General features: G+C 39.7%; 1 protein-coding gene across 1 annotated transcript in view; it reads right to left on the bottom strand.

The window, feature by feature from the left end:
* Positions 1–13,875, bottom strand: part of swap70b (switching B cell complex subunit SWAP70b) — a 130,767-nt gene that overhangs the window by 13,489 nt on the left and 103,403 nt on the right. The window contains exons 9-10 of the mRNA XM_060838904.1: positions 13,429–13,595; positions 1,767–1,965 (exon numbers count right to left, since the gene is read on the bottom strand). Coding sequence (XP_060694887.1) covers positions 1,767–1,965; positions 13,429–13,595 — 366 coding nt within the window. The remainder of the gene's footprint in view (positions 1–1,766; positions 1,966–13,428; positions 13,596–13,875) is intronic.

The raw sequence follows: 13,875 nt of genomic DNA on the forward strand, positions 1-13,875 counted from the left end.
ACTCCTAAAATTCTTATTTGTTGTGAGGGAAGAATTCTTAAGTTTATGATCCCTGTCTTCTCAATCATTTCATAATTATTAATTTTGTCAAAGCCCCTTTATTTTTAAAACTTCTGAAAATCTTTTCTTTCTACCCTAAAGCACATAATCCCAATATCTCAAAATTCAATTGAACTATCCCTGTGTCTCCGTTTCATTGTCATTATCTTTATAAATGTTAGGCATGCTCTGAATGGTCCTTCAAGTTTTTTAAATTGGACTTACAAAGTTTTTGGGAATATATTGCAACAAGACTCAATGTAGTGTAAGAGGTTAATGTTAAATATGCAAATCTAAAGGTTTACAGAGTGATGTAAGATCAATTGACAACCATAACCACTCGAAGATAGTTCCATGTAGTATCTCATGTAAAGCCTTGTCCAGTAAATAGCTGAAAATATTCACCTATAGCCTAGTCTCCTGCAGTCTCCACCATCTCTAGTGACAAATACAAAAACTGACAACCTTCACAGACATTGATAACAGGTAGTAACAATGATTGAATTGAAGGACAAAGCAGGAAATGGGAACAGAACAGAAATAAATGATCAAGTAAATTAGAAAGCACAGGAAGCATGTGTAAAGAGAAGCAATAGAAAAATTTAAACCTTTATCGGAGTGCTTTGAAAGGAATAGACCCGAATCAGATGGAGAAGTGGCAGCACTGACATTGCGGACTTAAGAGGGCACCCAAAAGTTTCAGGACTATTGGAAAAACTACCAAAGAACAGATCAATGCCAGTGTCTGCACCAAGGATGGCAAGACAGACAACATCTTGGTCAGAGGGGCATTAACTAAAAAAAAAGGCTGCATATGAAGTTGTTATACAAGCTGTCAATGCAGAGCGTTTGGAGGAACACAATTCCAGAAAGGGTAAAATTTAATAGACACACTCAGTAATTGGGAAAGACTTTTGATCCCTTTTTAATGGCTTTGATAGGCTAGCTCAGAATTCCAACTAGAGACAAATTAATTCAAAACCCATATCAAAATAGAAAAGACATAATGTGGCTTTCAACAATTGAGGGAAGATTTAACTTCATTGACGACTATTTGTTTAACCAGGCAGACAGAAATGAAAAACAAAATTGCACATTTATTTGAGGTAACAGGGAGACTTCCTGAAGAAAGATACTGAGACCAAAAAGTTTATAGGGGAGCAGTTTGGAAGATCAGATAGATTAGCCAAACCACCATGTGGCTCTCAGTGAACTGGACATGAAGGCAGAGACTTGAGGAGAGATATAGAGTAAAGGTTAATGTTAAATATATAAATAGAACAGTCTACATTAAGAGTGAGGAATGATAAAATGACAACCATAACACATAGAAGATGGGTCCATATAGCCTTGTGAAAATTCTTGTCATGTAAATCAAAAGTGTTCAATAAATATTCGTCAACAGCCTAATCTCTTCCCATCATCTCCAGTTCCAAACACTAATACACGATTTTCAGAGACAATAGCAGCAACCTCAGTAGATGTTTTTAATTGTGTAGAAAATTATCTGCTATTTTCCATTGTAATATATATATAATTAAAGTCTAGAAGTGACAACTACATGCTGAAGGAAGTGCATGGCCATTTTCAGATGTTACCAAATTAGAAGAATACAAATTAATTGATTCAGCATTTACACATTGTGAAGCAGCAATTAAGATCAAGAAACTTGCTTGATCTTTGTGCAATCTTCGACATGAGTATATCATCTTGTGTGTCAGTCTTACCCCATATTGCTCAAGTGCATGTTTCCTTTCCCGCTCAAGTTCATCTAGTTGCTTCATTGCTGCCTCCAATGCACGATCTTTCATTGCTCTCTGGTTTTCCAGTTCTTGCTTTTCTGCTTCTGTTGTTTGTATGGTTTGTTGTTGTTTTAAATGTAGCCTCTCCAAATCCAGTCGTTTACTGCACTCCTCTTCCAGCAATCTGCAGTCAAAAAATACTGACAAAGTTAACAGGTTTCACATTCAAGTCCCTCCCTCTAGGCAAAAATATGAGTAAAAATTCTATCCTGCAATTAATATCTAACATACCCAAGAAAAATACAAGGGCACTCTTACTGAAATCAAAAACGGGAGAAATATTTTACGTCTAATCGTGTGTAAAACAAACTGTTTCTTTTTCTCATGAGTTCTCTGTCTTATTGTGAGAGTTGGTCACTCTCTGGTACCTTTCCTAAGGGTTTTTTTTTAACTCATTGAACTTTAGTAGCACTGTTGTTATCAAGTTCATTCACACGGTTTCCAGCACAGGAATGGTAGTGGTGCAATAGTAGTGTCCCTGCTGCTGGGTCAACAGTTCCCTGGTTCAAGACCCAACACCTCTAGAGGTGTGTAACAGTGCCCCTGAACAGGCTTATTTGAAAATTTCCAGCACAATGGTTTTAGTTAATCACTTCTCTCCAAGTACAGAACAGATGAAATGCTTACAAAGTGCTTGTGTTTAAATAGAATTGTATGAATTATGAAAATGTAATTTCAAAGCTAAAAGATCAACTATTGATAGTTGCATGTGAAGTTTAAGAACACGACAAGCACAAATCACAAAGGTCACTTTCCTTAAACTAGTACTGGAACAATTCACTACTATTCAACAGACTGTTCTTCTAATTAACTACTTAATTATTCTGTTAACTAGGGGTATTATTTTTAGTACATATAGTTACAGAGCTTTTCATAATATCTGAAAGCACTAGAGATGATTTCTTAAATAGTCCAAATTCGAGATTACATACAGAAGAAGACTGCATTATTAGATAGTCTTTATAAATCAGATAAAGAACATAGAGTGCAATGGCCAATGGGGGTATCTTCCATCAGCACTATTTATCATTTGTTACATGAGGAAATATCGGGAGATATGGACAATCTGCTTAAAACATGGGATCAGGATTTGGGACTAGAAATCTCTATAGAAACGTGGAATGACATTTGGGAAAACGCCAGAAGTATCACCATCTGCAATAGAACTCAGGTCACTCAGTTGAAGATACTTCATAAGGCCCATATAGCACCGGACCGATTGGCAAAATTTAAGGCAGGAGCATCTCCAATGTGTCCCAAATGTAAACTAGAGGTGGGCACTCTTGTACATTGCTTAAGGACCTGTCATAAGATCCGTGGATATTGACTAAAGTAGCAAATGCTTTGACAGAAATCTTAGGAACGGAAATTAGAGTGGACCCTGTATCTCTTCTTTTGGGCTTTTCAAACTTACCCTCCTTGGATATGCACAGGAAGAGATTATTTTCTATTCTCTTTCTGTGCAAGGAAAAATATTTTGGTAAACTGGGTGGCTGAGGACCCCCCCTGAACTTTCGAATTGGCACAGATTAATCATGGAATGTATTCCCCTTAACTTCCTTACAAATATGGTGCACTAAAAGATTGCATTATTCCATAAAATATGGCAGCCCTTCTTGAATTACACAAATACAGATATATCAGCCATCCTAACAAGGGCTTTTATTTAATTGAGATGGAGAACCTGGCTGGTCCGGGGGCCCTTGGGAGAGGACTCCCGCACAAATACGGGTTTTGTTACGATTTGATGTTAGTACATTCCGAGTATGTATCTCACTACTCAATTTCTGTGTTATCCGTCGGTTTTTTTTCCCTGAATAATGTAAGAGATTTAATCATACACTCTGGTTAGTTGTAGGTTAGATTAGTAGTTAGTTGAGATTTTTTTCCTCTCATTTTTTTTGTTAAATTTGGTTATTATTTATTTAAGGGATGGTCAACATGACTTTGTGCATGGGAAATCATGTCTCACAAACTCAATCGAGTTTTTTGAAGAAGTAACAAAGAAGATTGATGAGGGCAGAGCTGCAGATCTGATCTATATGGACTTCAGTAAGGCATTTGACAAGGTTCCCAATGGGAGACTGGTTAGCAAGGTTAGATCTCACTGAATACAGGGAGAACTAGCTATTTGGATACAGAACTGTCTCAAAAGGTAGAAGACAGAGGGTGGTGGTGAAGGGTTGTTTTTCAGACTGGAGGCCTGTGACCAGCGGAGTGCCACAAGGTTTGGTGCTGGATCCTCTACTTTTTGTCATTTATATTAATGATTCGGATGCGAGCATAAGAGGTACAGTTAGTAAGTTTGCAGATGGCACCAAAATTAGAGGTGGAGTGGACAGCGAAGAGGGTTACCTCAGATTACAGCAGGATCTGGACCAGATGGGCCAATGGGCTGAGAAGTGGCAGATGGAGTTTAATTCAGATCAATGCAAGGTGCTGCATTTTGGGAAAGCAAATCTTAGCAGGACTTATACACTTAATGGTAAGGTCCTAGGGAGTGTTGCTGAACAAAGAGACCTTGGAGTGCAGGTTCATAGCTCCTTGAAAGTGGAGTCGTAGGTCGATAGGATAGTGAAGAAGGCGTTTGGTATGCTTTCCTTTATTGGTCAGAGTATTGAGTACAGGAGTTGGGAGGTCATGTTGCGGCTGTACAGGACATTGGTTAGGGTATATGAATAGGAAGGGTTTGGAGGGATATGGGTCGGGTGCTGGCAGGTGGGACTAGATTGGGTTGGAATATCTGGTCAGCATGGACGGGTTGGACCGAAGGGTCTGTTTCCGTGCTGTACATCTCTATGACTCTAAACACAAATTCACTTTCCACTCTGCTAACCTTTCACTTTAATGCCCTCCTATGTTTAGTAATACAATAAAGGATGTACCATTTCATGATAGACACTTGAGAATACATACTTAGTAATCTCATTTAAAATGGAGAACTAAAACAGAATTAAATGCATCCTGGAAACTGCAACAAAACAGAATATGATCATAGCAGCACTTAAACAGCTTGTAGCATTAATTGCAATTAGCAACAGTAAGGACACAAACATAAATAAACTGAATTCAGCAGGTATTGTAACACTGCCACAGGGATAGCCCACTAAGCCTTCAAACATGTTCCACCAGTCAATAAGCTAATTTGTCATTCCATTCAACCACTTTGGTTTCAAATCCTCTTAAACTATTATTCAGCAAATCTATCAATTGAACTTTTAAAGTAATGAGCTAGCATCTGCTGCTTTTTGAGGGGCTTCCATACTTATACTATCTACAAGAGGAACCTCGATCATCTGAACGAGATGGGCGGGCACTATTTTGTTTGGATAATCAATTATTCGGTTAATTGACTAAATGCCTTTCCTCTGGGGCTTGGAGGTTTTTTTTAAGTCCATTCACTGTTCAGGAGACAAAGCAACAGCACACCGCGCGCGAGCACCCGCCCCAAACCCATCCAACCCCGCCCCCTCCTGCCTCCAACCTCGCCCACCGTCAACCCCGCCCTTCGCTCACCCCCAGCCCCATCCAATCCCGCCCACCCCAAATCCGCCCAACCCTCACCTCCACCTGATCCGGCCCCTAAACCTGTCCAAATCCACCCCCCGCCCCCAGAAAAAGGCCACACTCACACAACTTTTTACTGCAACATCTTGACAGGATCCACCTTTGCCCAGTACAGGACAATGTTGGAGAGATTATCTAGGGAAAGCGGGGTTCAGGGTCCTGTTTAATCATTGTAAATCAAAGGCACAATCACTGTTGGAAACATGTCTTTGATGTAATGTTCCTATAGGGACCTCGAGATCTCCTTCGGATAATCCGATATTCAGATAACTGATATTTGGATAATCGAGGTTCCTCTGTACTGTGTGAACAAGTCTTTCCGAAGTTTTCAACTGAATTCCCTGGCTCTAATTTTAAGATTATGTCTCCATGACCTTGATACTTCCATTTGCAGAAAACGTTTCTATATAACCCTCTCGATTCCTTCTGAAATTCTAAAAAGCAACTTCAAATAATATTCCACATAATACAAACCTTCTTTATGTAATCACCTCTCATACCCAATCTGTGTAACCAAGGAGACATTCTAGTGAATCTGTACTGCACTTCTTTTGAAGTGTATGCATTTTAAGGTGTGGTGCTAGAAATGTCAGCGTATTCAGCATGTTCCAACATAGGCTTTGTAAAGCTGTGAACTAGCAATATATCTCTTATATTTTACTCCTCTAGTTATAAAGGTTGATGTTCTATGAACTCTTTTGATTTTTTTTGCAGCTGACTAGATTTTAGTGATCTTAACATTTCACAGTTTAAAAAATGTGGAGATCTATCCTTTTCGGTCCACAATGGATGATCTCCCACCTGTGATGAAATCCATATTGCAAAATATTGCTCATTTATTTAACTTATAAACATCTCTTGGTAATCTTGCGTCTCATCTACATTACCTACAATGCCATTAATCTTTGCATCATTGGAAAACTTGGATATGCGGCTATATTATGTTGTCCAAGTTATAAATCAATTTGATGATAAGTTAAGGGTTGTTAGCACTACTCTAAACTCTATCACCTAATTACTTTTATAACCAGGTCAATAATTCCATTTAATTCCATAAGCTTTCGTTTTACGTTAGTCTCTTATGTGGAACCAAGAGTGTTTTCTTGAAACCCATGTAAACATTTTGTGCTGTCCTTCTTAAGATACTTGAGTTCAATTTGGTGAATTACACACGATTTATCGTTCACAATTGACATTGGCTTTTCCTCATCAGTTCTATTTCTCGATGTGCTCTTTCACAATTCTTAATTGGTCATTTCAATTCATTAACCCAAAAGTTAGAGCAACAGGTCTACACAATTTCCTGGTTGCATATTCTCTCCTTTTTTAAATAACTATTTTATGTAAGATTTAAAATAATCTCTTCTTGAATGAGCATTCTCTGGAAGACTGTCTAGTAATATTTCATGTCATTATTTTCCAAGTTCTTTCTGGTTAACTTTGTTGAGTTCCAGTACTTGCTTCATCAATTTACCTGGAACATCAAATATACTTAACATTTCTCTCTACTGTGAAGACCGACACAAAGTAATTTTGAACATGTTTTGAACATTTCCTTATTTTCACTTGAAATATTACTCAATCCTTTAAAGAGCTAACATGATTCCTGACAACATTTTTTTATCCAAGTTTTTACTGTAAACATTCTATTCACCTGTACCAGACTGGGAGTAATACTTTGGGTGGACAGTAGAAAGGCTTTGAAACCAAACAGAGGAGGCGAGGGATCAAGTTTCAGAAAATTCTATAAATTAAATAGAGATCACAAGCAAGACAGCAAAGTAACAACAATGGTGATTGAAAGGGTAGGAATATATAAACCTAAAGACTGCAACAGTAGGTTGGCCTAGAAATTATAAAAATAGTAAAAACAAAAGTGAACTAATTGAATACATAGCATATAACAAAGCAAATGAAGTTGCAGTACAAATAGAAATGAATCTGTATCATCTGATATCAATTTGATTACAATGACCTGGCTAAAAAACATGAATACATGGATCTGAATATTCTAGGTTACATTACATTTAGGAAGGACATAAAACTAGGAGAAGATGGAGGGATAGTTCTATTAATTAAGGATGGCATTGGTACAATCAAGAGATGGCCTTAGTTCTGACGATAAAAAAAATGAATTGAATCAGTTTGGGTGGAAATGAGAAATCATAAATGTCAGAAGTCACTTGAGGGGGTGACTTATAGATTCCCCCATTATCAACTATTCCTTGGGACAGGGTATAGAAGTAGTAGTGATGGGAACTTGTGAGAAAGGTATAGTGATAATCCTGAGTGATTTTAATCTACATTAAAAACCAGTTGTGAGGCCTTCAGATCAGGAGACCCACTCAAAAGTAAGGAATCCAAGTATGACCTTCGCAGAGCCATTAAGACAGTCAAGGATCAATACTGATCCAAATTAGAGACCCAGACAGACACTCGGCAGCTATGGCAAGGACTGAATGACATCACAGATTCTAAAAAGAGACAATGTAAGATAGCAGACGATGATACATCCCTCCCAGATCATCTCAATGTCTTCTATGCTCACTTTGAGCAGAATTTCAGCGGAGAGGTAACTCTTATGCCGACAAGTCCTGACAAACCTATCCCAACAGTCACTGCAGAGGTCAGATCAGTTTTCCTTCATGTGAATCCAAGGAAAGCGATGGGACCAGACGAAGTACCAGGCCGTGCACTCAGAGCATGTACAGATCAACTGGCAAAGGTCTTCTCAGACATCTTCAATCTCCTCCTGCAGTAGGCCACTGTCCCCGCCTATTTCAAGAGGGCCAACGTCATCCCAGTACCTAAGGCGGCCATTGCAGCATGTCTCAATGACTACCGCCCAGTGGCCCTAACTTTGGTGGTCATGAAGTGCTTTCAAAGGCTGGTCGAGGCATTAATCAACTCCAGCCTCCCCACTACTCTTGACTCACTCCAATTTGCCTATCAGACTAACAGAAAGGCAAGGACTGATTAGGGATAATCAACATGGCTTTGTGCGTGAGAAATCATGTCTCACATGATGTGATCTATATGAACTTCTGTAAGGTGTTCAACAAGGTTCCCCATGGGAGACTGATTAGCAAGGTTAGATCTCATGGAATACAGAGAGAACTAGCCATTTGTATACAGAACTGGCTCAAAGGTAGAAGACAGAGGGTGGTGGTGGAGGGTTGCTTTTCAGACTGGAGGCCTGTGACCAGTGGAGTGCCACAAGGATCGGGGCTTGGTTTTCTACTTTTTGTCATTTACATAAATGATTTGGATACGAGCATAAGAGGTACAGTTAGTAAGTTTGCAGATGACACCAAAATTGGAGGTGTAGTGGACAGAGAAGAGGGTTACCTCAGATTACAACAAGAGCTTGACCAGATGGGCCAATGGGCTGAGAAGTGGCAGAGGGAGTTTAATTCAGATAAATGCGAGGTGCTGCATTTTGGGAAAGCAAATCTTAGCAGGACGCATACACTTAATGGTAAGGTCCTAGGGAGCGTTGCTGAACAATGAGACCTTGGAGTGCAGGTTCATAGCTCCTTGAAAGTGGAGTTACAGGTAGATAGGATAATGAAGAAGGCGTTTGGTATGCTTTCCTTTATTGGTCAGAGTATTGAGTACAGGAGTGGGAGGTCATGTTGCAGCTGTACAGGACACTGGTTAGGCCACTGTTGGAATATTGTGTGCAATTCTGGTCTCCTTCCTATCAGAAAGATGTCGTGAAACTTGAAAGGGTTCAGAAAAGATTTACAAGGATGTTGCTAGGGTTGGCGGATTTGAGCTATAGGGAGAGGCTGAACAGGCTGGGGCTGTTTTCCCTGGAGCGTCGGAGGCTGAGCAGTGACCTTATAGAGGTTTACAAAATTATGAGGGGCATGGATAGGATAAATAGGCAAAGTCTTTTCCCTGGGGTCGAGGAGTCCAGAACTGGAAGGCATAGGTTTAGGGTGAGAGGGGAAAGACATAAAAGAGACCTACAGGGCAAGTTTTCACACAGAGAGTGGTATGTGTATGGAATGAGCTTCCAGAGGAAGTGGTAGAGGCTGGTACAATTGCAACATTTAAGAGGCATTTGGATGGGTATATGAATAGGAAGGGTTTAGAGGGATATGGGCTGGGTGCTGGCAGGTGAGACTAGATTGGGTTGGGATATCTGATCGGTATGGATGGGTTGAACCGAAGGGTCTGTTTCCATGCTGCAATCTCTATGACTCTATCTCGGACTAAGCCTTGCTCTCTGCAACTGGATCCTCAATGTCCTGACCCAGTGAAGATTGGGGACAATATTCCATTGTCACTAACACTCAACATTTGAGCCTCCAGGGGTGTGTACTCAGCCCCCTACTGTACTCACTGTATACCCATGACTGTGTTGCCAAATACCACACTCATACCAGTTACAAGTTCGCTGATGATACCACTATTGTCAGTCGAATGTCAGATGGAAACGAAACAGTCCACAGATGAGAGGTGGAAGACCTGAAAAATGGTGCACTGAGAACAACCTAGCTCTCCATACCGGCAAAACCAAGGAACATATTATTGACTTTTGGTGGGATGTTACTCATGCCCTCCTAAATATTAACAGCACAGAGATGGAATGAGTAAGAGAGTGTCAAGCTCCTGAGAGTGGTCATCAACAACAAGCTTTCTTGGACTCTTCATGTGGATGCAATGGTTTCAAAGGCCCAACAACATCTCTTCTTCCTCAAGTAGCTGACAAAATTTGGCATAACAGCAAATACCCTCATCAACTTTTATAGTTGCGCTATCGAGAGCATTCTGTCCAGATGCATCACTAACTGGTATGGCAACTGTACCATTCAAGATCGGAGATCGTTACAGAGAGTGGTCAACTCAGCCCAGACAATCACAAAGGCCAACCTCCCATCTATAGAATCCATCTACCAGGTCCCCTGTCAAGGAAGGGCCATCAGCATTCTCAAATATTCATCCCATTCTGGCAATGTTTTTCTAAACCTCTACCAGTGGGGAGAAGGTACAGAAGCCTGAATACACGCACCAGCTGGTTTTGAAACAGTTTCTACCTTACCGTTGTTAGAATACTGAATGGACTCACAAACTCTTAGCATACGTCTGTACCTGTGTTTTTGTTTTGCTGCTGTGTACCTATTATTTATTTAGCTATGCTACTTAACTATGTAATCTGCCTGCATTGCTTGCAAGACAAAGCTTTTCTCTGTGCATCGGTACACATGACAATAAATTCAATTCAGTTCAGTACATATAGATTGGTTAATTAGATTAGCAAGGGTAGCCTGGAGGATGAGTTCATTGAGTACTTTCTTCTCATTTTCTTAGAGCAGCATTTCTAGAACTGACCAGGGAGCAAACTGAACTCAATATTGTAAATATGCCATGAGATTAGTCTAATTAATGACTTCATAGTAAAGGTACCCCTTGATAGTAGTGATCATAATATAATGCATTTCACATTCAGTATGAGGAAGTAAAGAGTGGTCAAACACTAAATGTCTTTTAACTTAATTATGAGGGCATGAAGATAAAACTGGCAAAAGTGAACTGTGAAATTAGGTTAAAGGACAGTTCAATGGATAAATAGTGGCAGACACTTAAGGATATATTTCTAAATATTCAGAAACTACACATCCACTAAGATTCTAAGACTGTGCATCTAAACTTTTCTCATCTTGACTCCATTTTAACGGTTGACAATAGCAATCACCACACCCGTGAGATAGGGGAAGGAAAGAGCCATTTGCAGAGTATAAATTAAAAGATCACCTACTCCTCCACAAGGTTTTTCAACTTAGAAATCAGGCCTCAAGGTCAAACCATTTAGGGCACACCCACCAAAAGAAACTCCAAAAATTTAAAGCTCTCAATTGCAGCTCTATAGCAGGAAATGCTGTTTTGGCATTCTCAGGTGAAGTCCTGTTTTGAGAGAATTAAACACCATTCTTGGCTAACGAAAAAAGAGTACACAATTCCTCAAAAAATGAATGGCAGGGCAGATTGGACAGAACAGAAAGAAGCGTGAAGAATTACTAGGACATTAATAAAGGAGAATTTAGAATGAGGGAAAGCTAGCTAGAAATATAAAAATAGATATCAAGTGATTCTAAAGGTCTTTAAAAAGGAAAAAAAAGTGAGCAATGGTACTCCAGATAGATAGTCCAGGGGAATTACTAATGGAAAATGGCACATGAATTAAGAAAACATCCAAATGCATTAGAAGCATTTCAAAGAAGCTTTACTAGACTGATTAATAGGTGAAAGTGTTAGGTTTATTAGACTGATTACTGGGTGGAAGTGTTAGGTTTATTGGACTGATTACTGGGTGGAAGTCTAGATTAGAGTGGTGCTGGAAAAGCACAGCAGGTCAGGCAGCATCCGAGGAGTTGGAAAATCGATGAAGGGCTTTTGCTGAAACGTCGATTTTTCCTGCTCCTCAGAAGCTGCCTGATCTGCTGCACTTTTCCAGCACCACTCTACTCTAGACTCTGATTTCCAGCATCTGCAATCCTCAATTTTGCCTACTGGGTGGAAGTGTTACGTTTATTGGACTGATTACTGGATGGAAGTGTTACATTTACTAGACCGACTACTGGGTGGGAGTGTTATGTTCTGAACAAAGTTTGGATAGGATCTATTAGAGTTTAGAAAAGTGAGATGCAATATTATTGAAATATGCAAGGTCATGGGCAGACTTTTCAGAGTGGATGCAGATGTTTCTACATCTAGGGAATGGTTTAAAAATAAGGGGGTTATGCATGCAAGATACAAATGACGAAGAAAATCTTCACCAACAGGGTCATAAGACTTTGTAATGTTCTTGCCTCGAGAATGGTTTGTTTGGGAGGGTGGGCAAGAAAACATTTCAGGCTGAGACAGACAAGGGGTTGATGGTTATCAGGGATAGGCGGGTATGCACATAGCACTTCTTTGCTCTTACATATGGAAATTAATATTTCTCATTAAAACCACCATGTGTTTGCTACACGTCTGTCTATTCTCTGATATCATTTTACTATGTGATTGCTGCTATCAAGAGGACTGTCCACAACTCACTCCTGTTGTAGTTTAGAATTCACACTTATTCTTTAATTCTAACCATAGACTCGCCACTGGTTTCTTTCCCATGTCCTTCCCTACTAAAATTTTAATAGTTTCTTTCATCAACAGGGTGAGCCTCCTCCTCCACAAGTCTCCCTCTAATTCGTTCCATCAGTAGACTTCCCTCCTGCCCAAACACTGGTATGCCAGAATCTCACGAAATGGAATCCCTCCTTTGAGTAATAATCTTGAGACAAACAATCCTGAGGTTGTACTTTCCAAATTAGGACCTAACGTCTAATGCTACCTGAGCAGAATCTCCTCCCTGTTCTTCTGCCATGTTGTTGGTTCTGTCGCAGGTCACATGGACATCCCTGTCCTTCAGTCTGTTCCACTGAAGCCCAACGTAAGCTTAAGGAACAACATCTCATCTTTCAATTAAGCATTTTACAGCCTTCTGGGCTTATGTTCAACCTCAACAATTTCAGCTTGTAAACTAATTATCCCTCCCATTTATTTCATTTCAATTGATTGTGATTTTTCCTTTAATTTTGCTTTCAGTCAGCAGCTCACCTGTTCTAAGGGCAATTTTATTTTGTTTACTTCTCTTTTTGCTCCATCACTATTCCTTTTGGCCTTAAAAACGGACTTCTTTTGTTATTCAACCTTTCCTGTCCACCAGCCATCAAAGACCTTCCTTTAGTCCTTGTTCTACAACCACTTGTTCAAATCCTATGTTTCTAATATTCCGTGTTCTGATGAAACGTTCGGTTTCTCCTTCCACAGATGCTGTATGACCTGCTGGGTATTGTCAGCTTTTTCTGTTTTTCCCAGACTCTCAGTTGTGCCTGCAGCGGGCATTACCCACCCCCTAATTAGTGACATTCTCTACAACTGCTATACATATAATGCGATACTCTTCTTCCATGAATGTTCTTAAAATTTCCCCTTTTTAATATCCGGAAGGTTTAAAATATTTTACTACCTGGTCTGAAGTTTTCGGACAGATTCCTCCTCTTGCCGAGCCTGACGCTCATCCTCAAGGGCTTCCTCGAGCCTTTTGTACATTTCTTCCAACTCCTTTACACGTTGAAAGTACTGCTGTAGTTCAGTAGACTTCTGAGCTACTTGCTCTTCCATCTGCTCTCTGATCTGAAAACAAGGGTGTACAGGTAATAATCTTTGTTGAATTAACTAGCATCCCACATGGATACACAGTTGTTTCCGACTGGAATGAGCATTAATGGGCCTTCCCGTTATATAATCAAATATAGTGAAGGGTCAACAAGATTTGACTGGATGCAAGACCAAAATGAGCCAAATTGAAACTGCACAAAGTACTTTATTGGCCATTGAATGCTTACCAAAAGTCCATTAGGTCTAAAAAAGAAAGGACATTTAGTTTCAAGGGAAATTACAAGACTGTGCCTTG

This window comes from Hemiscyllium ocellatum, chromosome 18, assembly GCF_020745735.1.
Source record: "Hemiscyllium ocellatum isolate sHemOce1 chromosome 18, sHemOce1.pat.X.cur, whole genome shotgun sequence".
Taxonomy (NCBI): Eukaryota; Metazoa; Chordata; class Chondrichthyes; order Orectolobiformes; family Hemiscylliidae; genus Hemiscyllium; species Hemiscyllium ocellatum.